This window comes from Eptesicus fuscus, chromosome 11 (genome assembly GCF_027574615.1).
Source record: "Eptesicus fuscus isolate TK198812 chromosome 11, DD_ASM_mEF_20220401, whole genome shotgun sequence".
Taxonomy (NCBI): Eukaryota; Metazoa; Chordata; class Mammalia; order Chiroptera; family Vespertilionidae; genus Eptesicus; species Eptesicus fuscus.
In genome coordinates, this window is record NC_072483.1 from 86,138,645 (window position 1) to 86,155,515 (window position 16,871).

Sequence of the window (16,871 nt, forward strand, 5' to 3'; positions counted from 1 at the left end):
GAGGCGACCATGTGAAGTGATTGCATGGAGGGGAAAGAGCCGACATCCATTGACCCTGCATCTTGTGTTAGCACTTTTCCACACATCATCTCCCCGAATCCTTACACCTTTCCGAGGCAGGTGTCCACACCCCAGGTCCTCAGATAAGTAAGCCTCTCCATGGTTATTTCGGAGGGAAGCTCTCACATGGAGGCTTCTTACACCCCAAATCCCGGAGGAAGTGGTTCTTTCAGCGCGGATGGTAACAGTTTTCCACTCAGATCGCATAGCTTAGAAAGGGCTGGGAAGCGATGGTGGGAGGCTGCCGAATGACATCAAATGAGTTTTACATGACCAAGCAACTCCTCCACACCAGGTTTTTTTCTTTACCATACTTAATGAAGTATCCTTAAATCTCACTAGAGGCCCAGTGCACAAAATTTGTGCACAGGGGTGGGGTCCCTCAGCCTGCCTGCACCCTCTCACAATCCGGGACCCCTTGGACATCCCTCTCGCAATCTGGGACCACTAGTTCCTAACTGCTCACCTACCTGCCTGCCTAATTGCCCCAACCATTTGCCTGCCTGCCTGATCACCCCTAACCACTCTGCCTGCCTGTCTGATCACCCCAACCACTCTGCTTGCCTGTCTGATCACCCCTAACCATTCTGCTTGCCTGTCTGATTGCCCCAACCATTCGCCTGCTTGCCTGATCGCCCTTAACCCCTTGCCTGCCTGCCTGATGCCCCTAACTGCTCGCTTGCCTGCCTGATCACCCCTAACTGCCTCTGCCTTTGCCCCCGCCGCTGTGGCTTCTTCCGGAATGACGTCCGGAAGGTCGTTCGGCTGTCCAGTCTAATTAGCATATTACACTTTTATTATTATAGATGTTCAGTATGTTATTTAGCATATCACAGAGCAGCATGAAGAAGCCGAAAATGAGCAACGAATGCACGTATTATTTATTGCCTGCATCATGCTTTGTCCTCCAGGTTAGCGTGGGCAAAGAGGCCGGAGATGCCGGCTTCTCCCTTATTCTGACACTCTTGTTGCTAAACAGGACATTTGCACTGGCAGAATGTCTAACCATCCACTTTGCTTTTAAAATGTTCTTTTTTTGGAGCAACTGTATTATGTGTTTGCAGGTTGGCTACTCTTATTGTAATGTTCCTGTTCAAACAAATCTCATCGAGCCACGGGGAAGGCCGGGAAGAATAGACGATCCTTGTATCTTCCTCTTTTGGGGGAGGGAGAGGGGATACTCAGATCTTTCTAAGTGTCTTGTACAGATCATCTTAATTCATGGTTATTGTTTTGCTTTTTCTTTTAAGTTTGATTCCCTAGTTTTCTCTGACTCTAAACTTAATCCACTCATAGGAGGGGCCTGAGTCACACCGTTGTTTTACTTTCCGTCACCTTGTTTCTTGCTTTGTCTAAAGAATTGATTGCAGTGTCCAGTGTTGAGCGTGTGCTGGCAGATGGAGGTGATGGGGAACACGTCCTTCCTTTCATTGATTAGCGTCCCTTCTTAAGAGACCCATGACGCAGTGGGGCCTGGTAGTGGTGTCTCTTTGTGGGGCTCCCCATTGCTTTTTGACTTTGGACAAGATGCTACATTCTGAGCTTCGCGTCCTCAATTTGAAAATTAGAACCTTAGTTCTAAGCACAGGTGACGTCTGTTCTCCGGCTGGTGAAAACACACACGGACGTGGTTAACGTTTGTCTGAGGAACCTAAACCAAAACTTCCTTTTAGATGAGGCCATCTACTTAGCTCTCATAAGTACTATTAGCAGTAGTATTATATGCTTTTGCAATTTGGCGTAGCGCAAATTCAAATGAGCTAGTATACTTTGGAGTAGCTAATTCTGGTATATTTCGAATTCTCAAATACCTCCTTTTATAAAAACAAAAACAAAACAAAAAAAAACTCAAAACTTGCAAATACTAGTGGCAAATGATGTGTCAGAGTGACTGCAAATGAGGACACTTTGATTATACGCCCCATCCACAGTCTTCATATTTATAATCTCACGATTAATTACAAAAAGGTCTGGAACTTCCAGAACATTTCTATAGTTGGCAGGACATGGTAAGCCTTCCTACTTATTTTAACACATAATATTTTCCCATGAAATAGCTGTGGTGGATCACTGTCCATGTGATGTTTATGGCTGTGACTAAGTGTCTGAAGGGGCTGCCTTGACTTCCCATTGTATGTGTGTCCTCCCCATTCTTTCTTATAGCCTGCACCATGCAACATGAAATGAGCTCAGCCCTAGCCATTTTGGCTCAGTGGGAAGAGCGTTGGCCTGTGGACTGAAGGGTCCCAGGTTTGATTCCGGTCAAGGGCTCATGCTTGGGTTGTGGGCTCAGTCCCCGGTGTGGGGCGTGCAGGAGGCAGCCAATCAATGAGTCTCTCTCATCATTGATGTTTTTATCTCTGTCTCCATCTTCCTTCCTCTCTGAAATCATATAAAAATATATTTTTTTTAAAAAAAGAAGAAATGAGCTCAGTATATGCAAAGTCACTTTAATATAACGCTCCATAAAGCACAGCCCTTCGTTTAGCCAACACATAACAGTACACTTTTTGACTTGTATCAGCATTGCGTTATATTGACATGGACACTCAGGGTTTGGTTGCATTCTGGATTGGAAAAGATCCTGTTCGTTTATCGGGAAGGAGTGGGGATCCTAAAAGTTCTGTGGTTGCTCAAGAACGACTGGGAAACATAAAAGAGCAATGCAAACTGCAGAATTATATACGTCTTTGAAAAAGCAGTAAATGGAAATTAGATCTTTTTGGCAGGGTAGTAGGTGGGAGAGATTTTAATCATTACTCATTCCATTCTGCAGCAACTGCATCTCATCAGGTCTAACATGCTACTGATGGTAAGATGCGTCCCAGTTTCAGGGACATTAAGTGTTTAAAACACGTGGCTGGAGAATGGTGAGATGTGGCAAATCCAGATTCCGGTGCCGGGCCCTCTGGAGAGCGTGCTTCCTTGTAAAGGCCGCATGTGCTGCGTCTGCCTTAACCCCCCCTGCAGTGTTGTTTATAATGAGTTAAGTTTTGATTTTTTTAAAAAATAAGTTGACATTAACATTAAGTTTACCTTGTAGTATGTGTCCAGAATATTCTAGTGAGACCTAGTAATTCAGACTCGGGCTATGAGAATGTAACAGTCTAATGTAGGGTTAGGGCATGTTCATGTTTGAAACTGAAATAATAAGGCATAGCATGACCCTGCATGTAAAACATCCCCAGGATGTACCTCTTCTGTCTTTAAAGCTCTCCGGGGAATTAAACAAACTTCTATCAGTAAAACTTCTCCGAGTGTCAACTATCTGTAAAGACCTGTAGAGAATTAGTAGGAATAAAATTTGCCACAAATTGGAAGAGATCTTTCCAGTGACTAACTATTCCCATTAGCTAGGAAGCTCTCTTTATTTACTACCCATAGTTCCTTGGCTCAGTTCATAGCTTCACCCTGTTTATTTTTTTGTTCTGTGATGAGTAAAGATGAAAACCAATGTATCGTGCTCTGGGGAAGAGAACAGATCTGGTTGAGTCTCGGTGGCCACCTCCTTTTTAATTGAGTGTGAATGTGCCTCTAGCATAGGACCTGGTGACAGCCATAGAAACCCAGGTGTTCATCTCCTCGCCACCTGGGTCGACACTGGCGTTGGGCTGTGTCAGGGAAGGTGCCTGTGGAGCAAAGACAGAACATGAAGGCAGGGACATGTGGACATGTGGACATGTGGACGGTGTGGGGCCGGATGATCAGGGTTGCGGCCCGTCTTAGGGCGGAGGAGTTGAGCTCCGGGCAGGGCCTGAGTCCCTCTCCACCTTAGTCTTTCTGTTGCAGCTGGAAAGGGAACAGCCCTCCGAAAGGCATTTTCTGGGAGATGGATGCTGGCGCTCTGAGCTCACCATTGCTCTGGATGTTAAATCACTTTGCAGCGGGAGGCTTAGCGCCGACTCCTGCGTGGCTGTGTAGCCGGAGCCTTCCGGTGGGGGATAGCATCCCTACAGACAGCCTCCAGAGAGGACCGTCCACAGCCAACAGGGTGGCGGGTGCCTCGACTACCAGGCGGCTTTCACGTTAAATCTTTCGTTATTATGACATTTCACTTTGGCATTTTAAAATTTCATCGCTGTCCCCTTTCATCTGTGATATTCCAGTGACTCAGCTATCCCACATCAGCACTGTGGTAGACGTGAGGGAGGAAGAAAAAATTGAAACAGATACAGTCACTTCATCCCAGGTCTGGGTATCTCCGACCAGGACAGAGAGAACAGCTCAGCCAGAGGGCACCGGCCCAGCTAGGACTAGACTCCTTCCCCCTTTGTTAATAGTACACACAGCAGACCCCCCTCCGGAAGATTCGTGTCCCACGGATCCTCCAGGGCAGCGGGCGAGGCCCGGAAGTTCTGCAGCACACTCAGGAGCTCCTGGCCCTTTGCGCTCCGAGGGCTGTGCTCAGACCCTGAGATGGAGAGTCCTCCGTGTTACTTCCCCTTGGAGAGCAGAGCTGTCCCTTAGAGATCAGCAACCGGGGGAGGGTGGCCATCTGCTCTGCAGAAAGGGCCAAAGGGGTTTCTGGGAATTGAATTAAGGCCCCTCCCCCACCAGCGCTGCACACCGAGTGGAGAGAGGGGGCGCGTGGGCTCGCAGGGGGCGTTGTTTCCAGCGGGCGGCCGTGCAGGACTGCGGCTGGCATGGGAACCTCCTGGTGAATAACGTGCCATCACCTTGGCGTGTCGCCCTCCTTTTAAGCGCAGCTACTCTGTAGAAATGCCATGAGACGTCCTAAGATTTCACTCAGCTGCTTTGTATCTGGGGGACCTGTTTTAGAGAAAGATGAGCCCAAGGCAGGATATAAGACCTTCGGATCTCCTGAATTGTTTATTATGTCCATTTGTTTTTAGACAGAATTTGCAGCAGTAAAATCTATTTACAAGGCATACGCATGTCCTATCTCACACTCATTGAGATGTAAGTTAACATTTGCCACCAACGCTGGCCCAGACATGGTATATTGCCCGAAAACACAGCTGTAGAAAATTCAGGGTGTGTGGTCATCATTTTAATTGTTCAGCGGCAGATAGGTAATGTTCCCCTTCTCTTTCTACCACAGTTACAGAGGAGGAAGGGGAGGCACTCAGGAAGGGTTAGCTTGGAGTCATTTCTGGTTGAAACATAGCACAAGTGTTAGGCTTAGCTTCCCTGGCTCCAAAATAGCGCTGCTAATTTTTTCATTGGGTGAATTTTCACACCGGTGCTAATCACACGTTTCTATAAATTATATTAATTTAACTTATTTCCCTAAACGTTGTTCTGCAGCGTGCAGCACGGATGTTCCCTGGCTCTTGGCTCTGTGTGATCGCTGCCGTTGGAGAGGGAACAGACGCCTCTGAAAGGCATTCTTGGGTGACGGAGGCTGCGGCTTCGGGTCTCACCTTGTGCTCTGGTTTCTAAATCACAGCTGTTCTCTCCCTGGGCACCGGCCGTGCCTGGCCTGCCCTCCATCTTTGACGCTGTCCCTTATACTTTGACAAGTATTAGTTAAAGGGATAGTAAATTTAGGTAATCATACCTTTTCTTTGGTTAATATATTTTTATTAATTTTGGAGAGGAAGGGAGAGGGAGAGACAGAAACATTAATGATGAGAGAGAATCATTGATCGGCTGCCTCCTGCATACCCCCTATTGGGGATCGAGTCCACAACCCTGGCATGTGCCCTTGATGGACTCGAACCTGGGACCCTTCAGTCCGCAGGCCAACGCTCTATCCACTGAGCCAAACCAGCTAGGGCTAGGTAATCATATTTAGTGTTTAATAGTTTAGTTTGCAGGAGGATTGAGTTCTTCCAATTTAAAAGACAAAGGAGATTGGTGTGTGCGATGGTGTGCCCTTTCTTGTCCCTGAAAGGGAGTACTCACGTTTATGAAAAATAACTGTGTTTTTTTTCTTTACAGAGTATGATTTCATCCATTGTAAATAGCACATATTATGCCAACGTGTCAGCAACCAAGTGCCAGGAGTTTGGGCGATGGTATAAGAAGTACAAGAAGATTAAAGGTAAACTTTTTATTTTTGAAGACTATTTTCAGTTTCTTAGGCTAATGAGTTGTTGAGTCTTTGGAATTTATGCTAATTTTAGGTATACGTTTAAAATAACATTTTATGTAATTTTTAATAAAGACAGTATTCTTAATACTTCCATCAAGAGATCCAAATTGACTTTCTTAAAACTAAGATGGTATTAGAACTAAAAGTAAAATTCTTTTTTTGTTGTTGTCCTATTTTGTTAATTCTCACCCAAGGATATCTTTTTTTCATTGGGTTTTAGACAGAGTGGAAGGGAAGGGGGAGAGACAGAGAGAGAAACATTGATGTGAGAGAGACACATCGATTGGTTTTCTCCCGTATGCGCCCCCATCGAGGCCTGCAACTGAGGAGGTATATGCCCTTGACCAGAATCAAACTCAGGACCCTTCAGTTCACAGGCCAGTGGTCTATCCACTGAGCCAAACCCACTAGGGCTAAAAGTAAAATTCTTGGCATAATATATGAAGTTTATAGTTTTCACAAGAGATGCTTGTGAAGGTTGAGATCTTTCAAAATATTTTGAAATGGTTTATTTCACATAGGCATGCTTATTTAAAAGCTAATCAATGAATCATTTCCACTTATATAGTACTGGAAGTTTAAAAGCAGTCATTCTAGGAATCAGCACTTGTAGTTTAAGTAGCAGTTACATATTAGACGGATTGTTGTGGTCCCAGGAATCTTGGCGTCAGAAATGGAGTTTTGCTGTTGTGTGTATTCGGAGACAATTCCAGAGCCGTGGTTAAAGCAAAGGGACTTGTGTTCAAATCATTATCTTCCATTTGCCAGCTGTGTGAGGTCGAACAAATTTTTTAACTTCACCAAGACTCAGTTTCCTTATCTGAACGTTGCAATGATTAAAGTACCTAAGTTGCTGGCTAGTTATCCAGTCCTTTAAATATATTGGTGATATTTGGCCTTTGCACATATGTCAGTGTTGGAAAAATTACGTTGTTCTCACCCCAGTTCAAATGCTGTTCAATTCAAAGGCTGCTGGCCCCTGAGGGCACTTGGGGAATTTTTGGTAACATAATAGGTTGATGTTCGCAGCTATTTCAGTCCATATTTTGCATAATTATGGTATCATCCATCACGTTTCATTGTGGGTTCTCATAGCCTTGTTGTCAGTTCACTGCCCCACTGAGGGCCAGTGGCATGGCTGGTGGGGAGTGGGTAACGGTAAAGGATGGATTTTCTTGTTTTACTACAGCAGGCTCCTCTCGGGGTTCAGAGTGTGGAAGGGGCACTTGCTGGTTGCTGACTATTTGGGAGTTAGTTTACAAGGCTGCCTTTGGAGGACATGAACTTCATGTGTCTTGGTGGCACATTTCTGATTACAAAGGAATGAGAGCATTTTATGCTAAATACACAACTTAATAAAAATGTCAAAATGTTGAACTCCCGAAAGAAATTAAATCCACTGACGATTGAGTTCAGATCTATTTCTTTTCAACATATTCTCAAATTCTTAGGACCCACTAGATCCTGGCTCGGGCCCTTGCTTTAGAATATTATTAGTATTAACTCTTGTACAGGATACGATGAACAACTCCTCGTCACAAGACATGATTGTGTGGTTCAGAAGGGTTTCTTTTCTCTACGTGCTGTCTCCAAGTTTTTCTTCTGACATAAGATGGTTCAAGCGCTTGAACATACCCTCTTGGGTTAAAAATCAAAAGAATCACGCAGCTCCAAGGTCACTTGTGAAATCCCATTTGCTCGCTGTTACGAGAGAAAGGAAGAGCGAGCGTGCCCTCCTTTAGTCGTCTGGAGTGTAATCCCAGACTCAGAAAGACTGGAAACCCTTCAGGCTAGTGTTTCAGAATGGCCACTGCAGAGCGCGTGTGTCAGTGTGAATCTGTGCACACACACCTTAACACTTACGGCTTCTACTTTTCTCTTTTCTTTCCTTAGAAATCCAGGTTTTGTGTTTTGTGTTGTTTTTCGTTTCAAGATAGTAAATGCACAGTTAAATTTTTTTAAGTGCCGTAAAAGCAGACTAAGACCTTGATTTCAATCAGGTCAAGGATCCACATACCTGAAGGGGCTGCCAGGCGCTGCGTACACATGCTGTTCAGAGAGACGGAGCTAGTCATTCCTGCGGAAAGTGTGTGTGCGCGAGTGTGTGTGTGTCAGTGGGAGGAGAACAGGGAAGGTTAAGGTATGTGTGAAGTAAACACAAGCTGCCGTAAAACAGTTCAAGTGGTGTTGATGCATCAGCCCAGGGGGTGGGAGGGAAAACAAAGCATTCACGGCAGGTAGGAGGGTGCGCAGAAAATCAACACCCCGAGAAGAGTGTTTTATTAACTCTCCACCCCCAGAGAAAAGCACGTGTTGGACCTAAACGGACACGGTTCCTTGGCTAGAAGCTTTGTGCTCCGAATAGATGTTGCTGTGGGGGATCCTCTCTCATAGAATCCAGTTCTCACGAGGAAGTAGTGATGTTGTTTGTAAGATTTCTGTTTGTGTCCATCCATTTTCAAAATGAAAAAAAAAAAATATATATGTGTGTGTATGTGTATATATATATGTGTGTGTGTGTGTGTGTGTGTGTGTGTGTGTGTGTGTGTGTGTATATAAAAGAAGGAAATGAGTAGTAGCAAACCCAGAATTCTACCTCAGGGCTCTTCCTGCGAGCTGAGAAGTCAGTTCTCCCTCCTCCTGGGCTTCCTCCCCGCATCCCCTCCCTCCTCGCTGTCAGCCCACAGTTACCTAGTTACGTGTCCCGTGGCTGATAGTCAGCGTGGAAGGAAATCTCACGCTAACTCACTGATGTCCCAGACTGAAGGCCTGCTGCATTGTCAAATATGTTTCCTATTATCTGCTAATGTCTGTTTTAATAAAACAGTGGGAACTAAATGGTTGCTTCTTAATCAAAACCATGATTTCCTAAACATAAGCTATGTGATTCTGTTACAAATTGCCACATATAGATCTCCTAGGTCAGAATTTTTTTTCTCATCTCATAGAAATAAATAAACAGTAAAATAATTATATACTCGGAAAGATCAAAGTAAATATGACTAAAACCTGGCAAAAATAAAAGTCTACTGGAAGGATTAAAAAAAAAAAAGATCAGATTGCAAATTCTATAGTTAATGCTTAAATAAATATGAGAAAAATGAACAATCAATAACTTGATATCATTAAAAACAGATGTAAAAACTATATACAAATGGAATTGTCTAAATTTTGAAGTAAACATTTTAATGTGCATTTTTTGAATTTGTTGTTCTTAAAGCTAAACTATTTACACTTATTTTTTAAAAAAGGCCTAAGTTGGTTTGGTTTAGCCTGTTAACTTTATTTTCCCCAGAGATCATAGCAGAGCACATTCTGTTTACCTTTTTCCTTTAATTTCAAAGACAATCATGGTTGACACAGACATATTTGAGTTAACATTAGTGTTAATTCATGGTGGATGGGGAGACAGTGTGTATGCTCTGGTTTTAATGTCCAGAACCATGAGCCTACATCCCACGAGGAGATGAAGTGGGTGAATGGGGCAGGAGGTTGGTTTAGAGAGCTTTTTTTAAAATTCCTGTTCATCGCATACTATGATTGCTTCTGGCCTACATTTTTACAATGTAGAGCAGTAAGCTCCAAAGTATAAGAAAAAAAGTGTGCATGTTGTGTAAAAGAACAAAAAGGGGCAATATTAACAGTTGTTTAATGTGGAGGAGCTTTAGTGTTGGATACAAGGATAGTCCACAGGGACCTAAAGATGTTCATGCTATCACATTATTTTCAAGAATTCTTGGGATTATGCAGGATTTACTCTGTCAATTTTTCTTTCGTATGTTCTGTACATTTTATTTTATTTTTTCGTTAATCCTCACCTGAGGATATGTTTCCATTGATTTTTACAGAGAGTGAAAGGGAGGGGGAGAGACAGAGAAACCTCTAAAGAGACACATCGATTGGTTGCTTCCCACATCGGCCCTGACAAGGGCCAGGGATCGAGCCTGCAACTGATCCCTTGACCAGAATTGAACCCAGGACCCTTCAGTCCTCAGGCCAATGCTCTATCCACTGAGTCAAACCAGCTAGGGCTGTTCTGTACATTTTAATGCAAAACTTATATTTAACCTAATTCTTCTTTTGTGTTACTTACTTTTAGGCAAAAACTTTCCCCACCATTTTTATGAAACCAAGTGGAATTTGAGGGCCATACCATTAGCAATGATACTCTGATGGCAGTCTACTTGTGCAGGGGATTTTATAAGAATAAGATAGTGACAACAAAGAAGGGCTCTTGTATTTTAAATATTTCCTAATTAAAAGTTAACAAGTTAAAAAATAATTTTATATCTAAAGTGTTTTGCGCCCGGCACCAAACGCCAAGTGAACCGTTCTCTTTGGTGAGGTCGAGCTCAAGTATTTAATATGTCACAGAATTAAGGGGTCATCGCAAGTTCACATGGATACTGGTGCATATCATGAAATTATTTGTGTCATAAAATAATACCACTAGAATGCATGGACCTAACCAAACCCCATAGTTTGTTCAAAAAGCAAAATTACCCCCATCACTTTCTTCTTCTCAGTCATTGCTCAAGAACCCCCTGATTGCTAGTTGTCTTAATTTTATTTGTTTATTTGAGTTTATTTTGCAAAATATTAAAAAGCTGGGAGAAACGAGGATGTTAGAAATCAGTGTTCCTTCCCCGAGCCTGGTTTATTCTAGTAATCAGTATTTTATCTGACCCTGTCTGATCTAGTCTTGCAAGATCAAACGTCCAGGCCAGCGCGCAGACAGTAAACAAAGCCCGGGAAGGGTTTCAGTAAACACAAAGATTAGATGTTGAATGGAAATTAAACTCCTTGAACTAGTCCTCTGTACTAAAGTGGTTAAGTGGGTTGTGATTAAAAGAAATAAGTAATTATGATCATTATAGCTGAAATGATATAATGTTACCACATTTAAAGCACCTCTTGTACCCCAAAATGATTGTGTCATTTACAAAGTGGTGCCTCGGAGTTGCATAGAGAAATCAGTGTCCTCTGACCTGGCTCCGTGAGGCGGCCCTCGCTTAGCCATGGTGGTGTCGGTGGTCAGGACAATGCCTTTAATCAGCGGCCGGGACTTCTGCCCCTGCTGGTGCTGGGCTCTCAGGAGGTACAAGTCACTTACTGTTGTCTACCTCCTTCTTCCTCCGAGTTAGGAAAGAAACTTGCTTTCGGCTTTGGATCTAAATCAAGGTGTTTGGCAAGGAAGTTTGTCTGTCCTCTGCTTATACTGTACCTTGCTTAAAATAATGCCAACATTAGTTCCTTAAGTATTATATCAACACTAGAGGCCCGATGCACGAAGAATTGTGCAAAAATGGGCCTTTCTTCCCCTGGCTGCTGGCACTGCCTTTGCTCCAGCCGGAGCCGCCTTTCTGCCTTCCCACACTGCCCAGAGGCCTGGAGCTGCTGGGGCGGTGCAGAACGCCTGTATCGTCGCCATGGCAATGCAAGCATCCAGCCCTGTCCTGGCTGCCTGGTGCCTGCATATGCAAATTAACCTGCCAGCTTTGTTTGGTTAATTTGCATACTCACTCCTGATTGGCTGGTGGGTGTTGGGAAGGTACGGTCAATTTTCATCTTTCTCTTTTATTAGTGTAGATTGGATTCCTGGAAATAGAAGCATCACTTTCACAATCAACCACTTTTTATCTTACTGGTTTTCCAACACTTGGAAGAGCTTGCACATTTTCATTGTGACAGTCCCCGATGAGCACTGCTCACCAGTCCCCTTGCCCTCCCTGGCCTCCCTACTAGAAGCTTCTTGGTAGCATCGGCACGTGGAAGGATGGTGCACGGAGAGTGCCTTGGACCCTAAGCTTAGATGTGGGCTCATTCCTTACTCATTCCAGCTGTACAGGTAGCTGCTTCTTTGGCCTGCATATGTTTATTCAAAAATGTTTAAGAAGTAAAACAGTTGTTTGTCAACAAGTAGTTTGTAGATTAAAAGAAACAAACTTGCTATCTGCTTATATTTATACTATTTATAAGCCATTTAAAATACATGCTTAAAAAGGATAGAAAATCTGCTTTCCTAGCTTCCTCCTTTCATCCATCCATCCATCCATCCATCCATCCATCCATTCATCCATCATGTATACTTACTATTTGAAAGGAGTATAAGATACAAGGCCTGGTTTCAAAAACTCAATGTTCTATATGAAATAATTACTCTAGAATGTAGACTTTTTGTTGCATATTTTGTCATTTAAAAATAAATTTGAGCCAAAACCAGTTTGGCTCAGTGGGTAGAGCGTCGGCCTGCGGACTGAAAGGTCCCAGGTTCGATTCCGGTCAAGGGCATGTACCTTGGTTGTGGGCACATCCCCAGTAGGGGGGTGTGCAAGAGGCAGCTGATCGATGATTCTCTCTCATCGATGTTTCTAACTCTCTATCCCTCTCTCTTCCTCTCTGTAAAAAATCAATAAAATATATTTAAAAAAAAAACTAGACTCTCTTTAAAAATAAAATAAAATAAAATAAATTTGAGCATCTGCTTTATATACCTTGCAGGATCCATCGTGGAACAGGTCTCTTTAATTCTTAGCATTTATTAGTACTTCCAGCATGCTTTTGATTTCCCATAATTTCAGATTTTCATTTGTCCTGCCCAGAACCAAAATTAAAAACTCAGAAACAAAGATCTATCTGGTGGTGACTGATGAAGAATCTACAGAGTTGTGAAAAGAGAATCTTTGTGTATAGACCAGAAAATGTCCAGTTTATTTAAAATCTGGCATGATTATAGTGATGTCCTCTAATTTTGGGGGGAACCAGTTGGTTAAAATCAGAGAATTTTCTTGGTTTCTTGATCAATTACATAAAAATTATTTGTTTTTCTTCACACAATCTACCAGGTTGAAAGCTGAAAAACACTTAAGTTTGCAAGGTGCTCAAAGCTCTTAAGTACAAGTGCTGTGCAAGATGCTGGAACTATCATGACAATTGCCTGTGGTAGACAGTTTAACCAGCTGTTTGCCTGACTGATGATGGGCCATCATTTTAACTTTTATAAGACTTGGAGGTTATCTGATCTTGGGGTCCTGAACTCCCAAGAGCATGAGCATTAATCTAGAATCATCTGGAATACCAGGGAGGCTATGAGTGCTAACGCTGGGCCTTTCAGCTATCACCTTTTTACGTTCTATGTTCCCAAGTAGTCTCGATTCTTGAATAACCCCCACTAGACGAGTTCCCTTCAAAAACATCTGGCGACTCATCCATTGTGTGATTTCCTCAGAGCCCGGTGAGTGTAGGACCTTGAACATTGTAGGTACTTAGTAAATAGTAATAGAATTAAATTGTGTAGATGAGCTTATTTGAACATATATTCACTTAGAACAGTTTTATTTTTGCACATATTATATCATGACTGATCTTATTTATTATCTGATTTTTCAATTGAGAGAAAATAGAAAATACTTGGTCGTTTAAATCATTTTAAAAATGTCCTTTGCAAATTAGTAATCAGAATCATTCTCTTTTTCTACTAATTAGTTATTGAGCTGAAGATTTAGTAATAGTCAATTCCACTGAGAGAGACACCTTTATTGATTAAAATTAGGGGCCATTTATATAGCCTGAGAAAAACATACCTTTGAGGTTTTTCTAGCTAGTTTATTGAGTATTTTCCTTAAACAATGGCCTAAGACATTTAAGTTCTATAAAATCAGAGTAAAAAAGAATGAATCATGGGTTATTTCCTTGATTGGTTTTTCTTTAATAGGTTTGAACTAAAGAATTAATACACGTAGAAAGCTAACTGGCAAAGGTAGAATGCTCCTGAACAATGATGCTAAGTTCCTGAAATGTGTTTTTCTCTCTCTCGTGTGAATTCACCTCTGAAACGATAGCTTCAGGTTAAAAGAAGAAAAATAAAGACATTGTTACATATAAGTAGCTTTATCCTATACGTAAAGTTATGCGAATACTTGAAGGGATCAATGATTATACAAACTACGATAAAGCATTGTTTGAAACCAAAGGGACAATAATGTTCAGATGCAGTATGGGTAAAGGTGGATGGATAATGCTCACTTTTTCCATGGAATATAATGGGGTCCTATGAGCTTTTACTGACAAAAACCAGAGGTGTCCAGATTCAAGTTGCTTTATGTTAGACATACATGTTTTTTGTGGATCTTAATATGACGGAAAAAGGAAGTTGATAATAAGGGGAAAATACACCTAAGACCAGTCATACGGAATTATCAGTGCCGGCTGGTCCACCTCACTCACGGGCTTGGAAGCATTTTCCTTCCAAGCCTTGTTTTATTAGGAGTTAACAAGTTGGCTCTGAATGGCTTGCTCTAGGCAGAGATTTGCAAGCAAGTTCTCAACCCAGAGACAGATTCTCTTTAACAAATGTAGAGAAAAAAATCTTTAGGTGTTGTGCTCCTAAAAGACTTAGCTTTTCTCTTTTTGCCCTCAGCCCTTTCAGATGCCTAATATTTTCTTTAATTATATTTAGTGAATTCTCTGGTAATAGTTTTTTTTTTTTTACCCACCCAGTGCTGTGGGATTTATATCTGTTATATATGGGATATTAGCTTTAGCTCTTTGAAATCATGTCTGTCTCTGTTTGTGTTAACAGAAATTGGTTTTCATATAACAAATTGCCTTTGTACCTGCAGTCATTGAATAGGAGAGATTAAATTAGAAGTGTTTTCTGTGATTGGACATAATGGGTATTGGCAGATGGGATGCTATTCTGGGTTTTTGGGGAAATCAGTGTTATATTTACACTTTAAAAAGAATTTAACTCAGTGATAGATTTTGGGTGAACAGTAAGTAGCGTTGTTTAACATCTATGTGTAGTCCAGTTTAGACAGAGGGTCAACATAAATATCAGGTAGGACCTATGAAATTGTCATTTTTGCAGGTCAGACTGTTGCCTATCAGCCATTCCATGCAGTTCAATCATATGTTAGTTTCTTGCGATTGCCCGAGATTCCCAGGTTATTACCATGTTATGTGAATGTGCATATCCATTTTACTTTTTGTTGGCTACGTGGTTCTAATAAGCACTTCATATTTACAGCGTTTATGATGAATACTTGCTAAAGGTCTGTGTTGTGCGAGTCATGTCTTTCATCCGTCAGCTGGAATCCATGTTGATCACACTCATTTTGGGACAAAACTTTTTTGGCCGCAAGAAAAATAAAAGAAAGAGGGATTCATGAAAATAAATATAATGAGTGTGAATTTGTTTTAGATGACTGGAATGAATTGATAATAAAAAACAAGATAGGGATCCAAAGGAGTTATGTTTTATTAAATAGAAAAGCATTTTAAATCAGAGGCAGATGTTGCATCTGTGTGTACTAAACAGTTCAATTGTCAGATACAAATCCATACGTGGCGTTTTTATAAAGCTGGTATTATTCAGTACTGTATCCCCAGGAGCTGACATCATTCCCAGCACATAACAGTTGATTAATAAACATTTATCATATGCATTAAAACAATAAACAGAAGTGAATGACCTTATTTTATGGATTAGCTAAATCAGTGACTTCATCACTTTTTAGAACTGACCAGCTGCTTCAGCCTGTCACCTCAGGAAGGTGACAGGATGTTAGTGGAGGCATGAGGTTGAGCCCTCACCATTCAGTTAACTCATCCATACATGATGTCACCTAGGCATGTCCATGCCACATGCATGCCACATGCATGCATGCACACATGCATACACAAACAGGAAGCATATACAAACAGGACTTATCCGTAGAAAAGTTGACTGGTCCTGACTCAGACCCTAAAATTAATGATTATCACACGCCCCAAGTTGTCAGTTTAGCATAATCAGTGCCACAAAGGTGCCCCTGTCCTGAAGACATGGGATTGAATTCTGATTCTTCCTTTGATAAGTGTGTGACATGACTTTTTCTGAGCTTCTTCAATAAAGTGGGCATCATCATATCCATCATATCTCTGTTACACAATTGTTGTGAGGATTAATTGACAATAATGTGTAAAGGGGTTGTTAGCTCAGTGCCTGATGTTACCTGCAGTGCCACCATGTTTTAAAAGCGGCATATTAGCATGCTATGACAATTTCAGCACTTATAATAAGAACACTTTTTTCTAAAGGAAATCCATTAAAAAGTACTTGTGAAACATTTAGGCTGTAAGAATTAGACTCTGAGTTATTCAGAGAAGGAGAAAGGAGTAGCTTTCCCTGGCCTTGTGCTTTGTTTATTATGCTTATGAGGCTAGAGCCAGCCCTAATCCTTTGAATATTCCTAAATATTTATCCACATTTGGACAGGTATTTGACCTTGAACAAGTTATCTGACTTCACTGGGGATTAGGTAGGATCGCTGTGGACACCCAGGTTTGGGGGCTCATGATGGGGGAGCAAGGATCTTGGGATGGAAGTTTGGAAATCCAGAGCAATGGTGTGTCACGTATCTTTTCTCTGTGCTCAGGGTTTGGATATCCATTTGAAATGATCCTTTTCATTTGGCAACTTTTCTACCAAGAGTGCCAAAGGCAAGCCCATATCTTATCTTGCCGAATCACTTCTAGAGAACTTTCTGAGACTAAAAGAGTCTTTCTTTCTTTTTCTTTTTCTTTTTTTTTTTTACTTGGATTATATTCTTCCGTTCAGGATTTTAGGAGATATTGTGTGGGGGATACTCGAGTGTTTTTATAGCACTCATTCATGCTAGTGAATGCCTTTGCATGAGCATCTTAATGGTTTAAGGAAAAATCCATAGATCAGAAATTCTAGAAATTTCTCAGTGCAAAAGCTTTTACTCAG

General features: G+C 41.8%; 1 protein-coding gene across 1 annotated transcript in view; it reads left to right on the plus strand.

Annotated features, from left to right (window-relative positions):
• SATB2 (SATB homeobox 2) overlaps window positions 1-16,871 on the plus strand; it is a 139,357-nt gene that overhangs the window by 46,186 nt on the left and 76,300 nt on the right. The window contains exon 4 of the mRNA XM_054722858.1: window positions 5,965-6,067. Coding sequence (XP_054578833.1) covers window positions 5,965-6,067 — 103 coding nt within the window. The remainder of the gene's footprint in view (window positions 1-5,964; window positions 6,068-16,871) is intronic.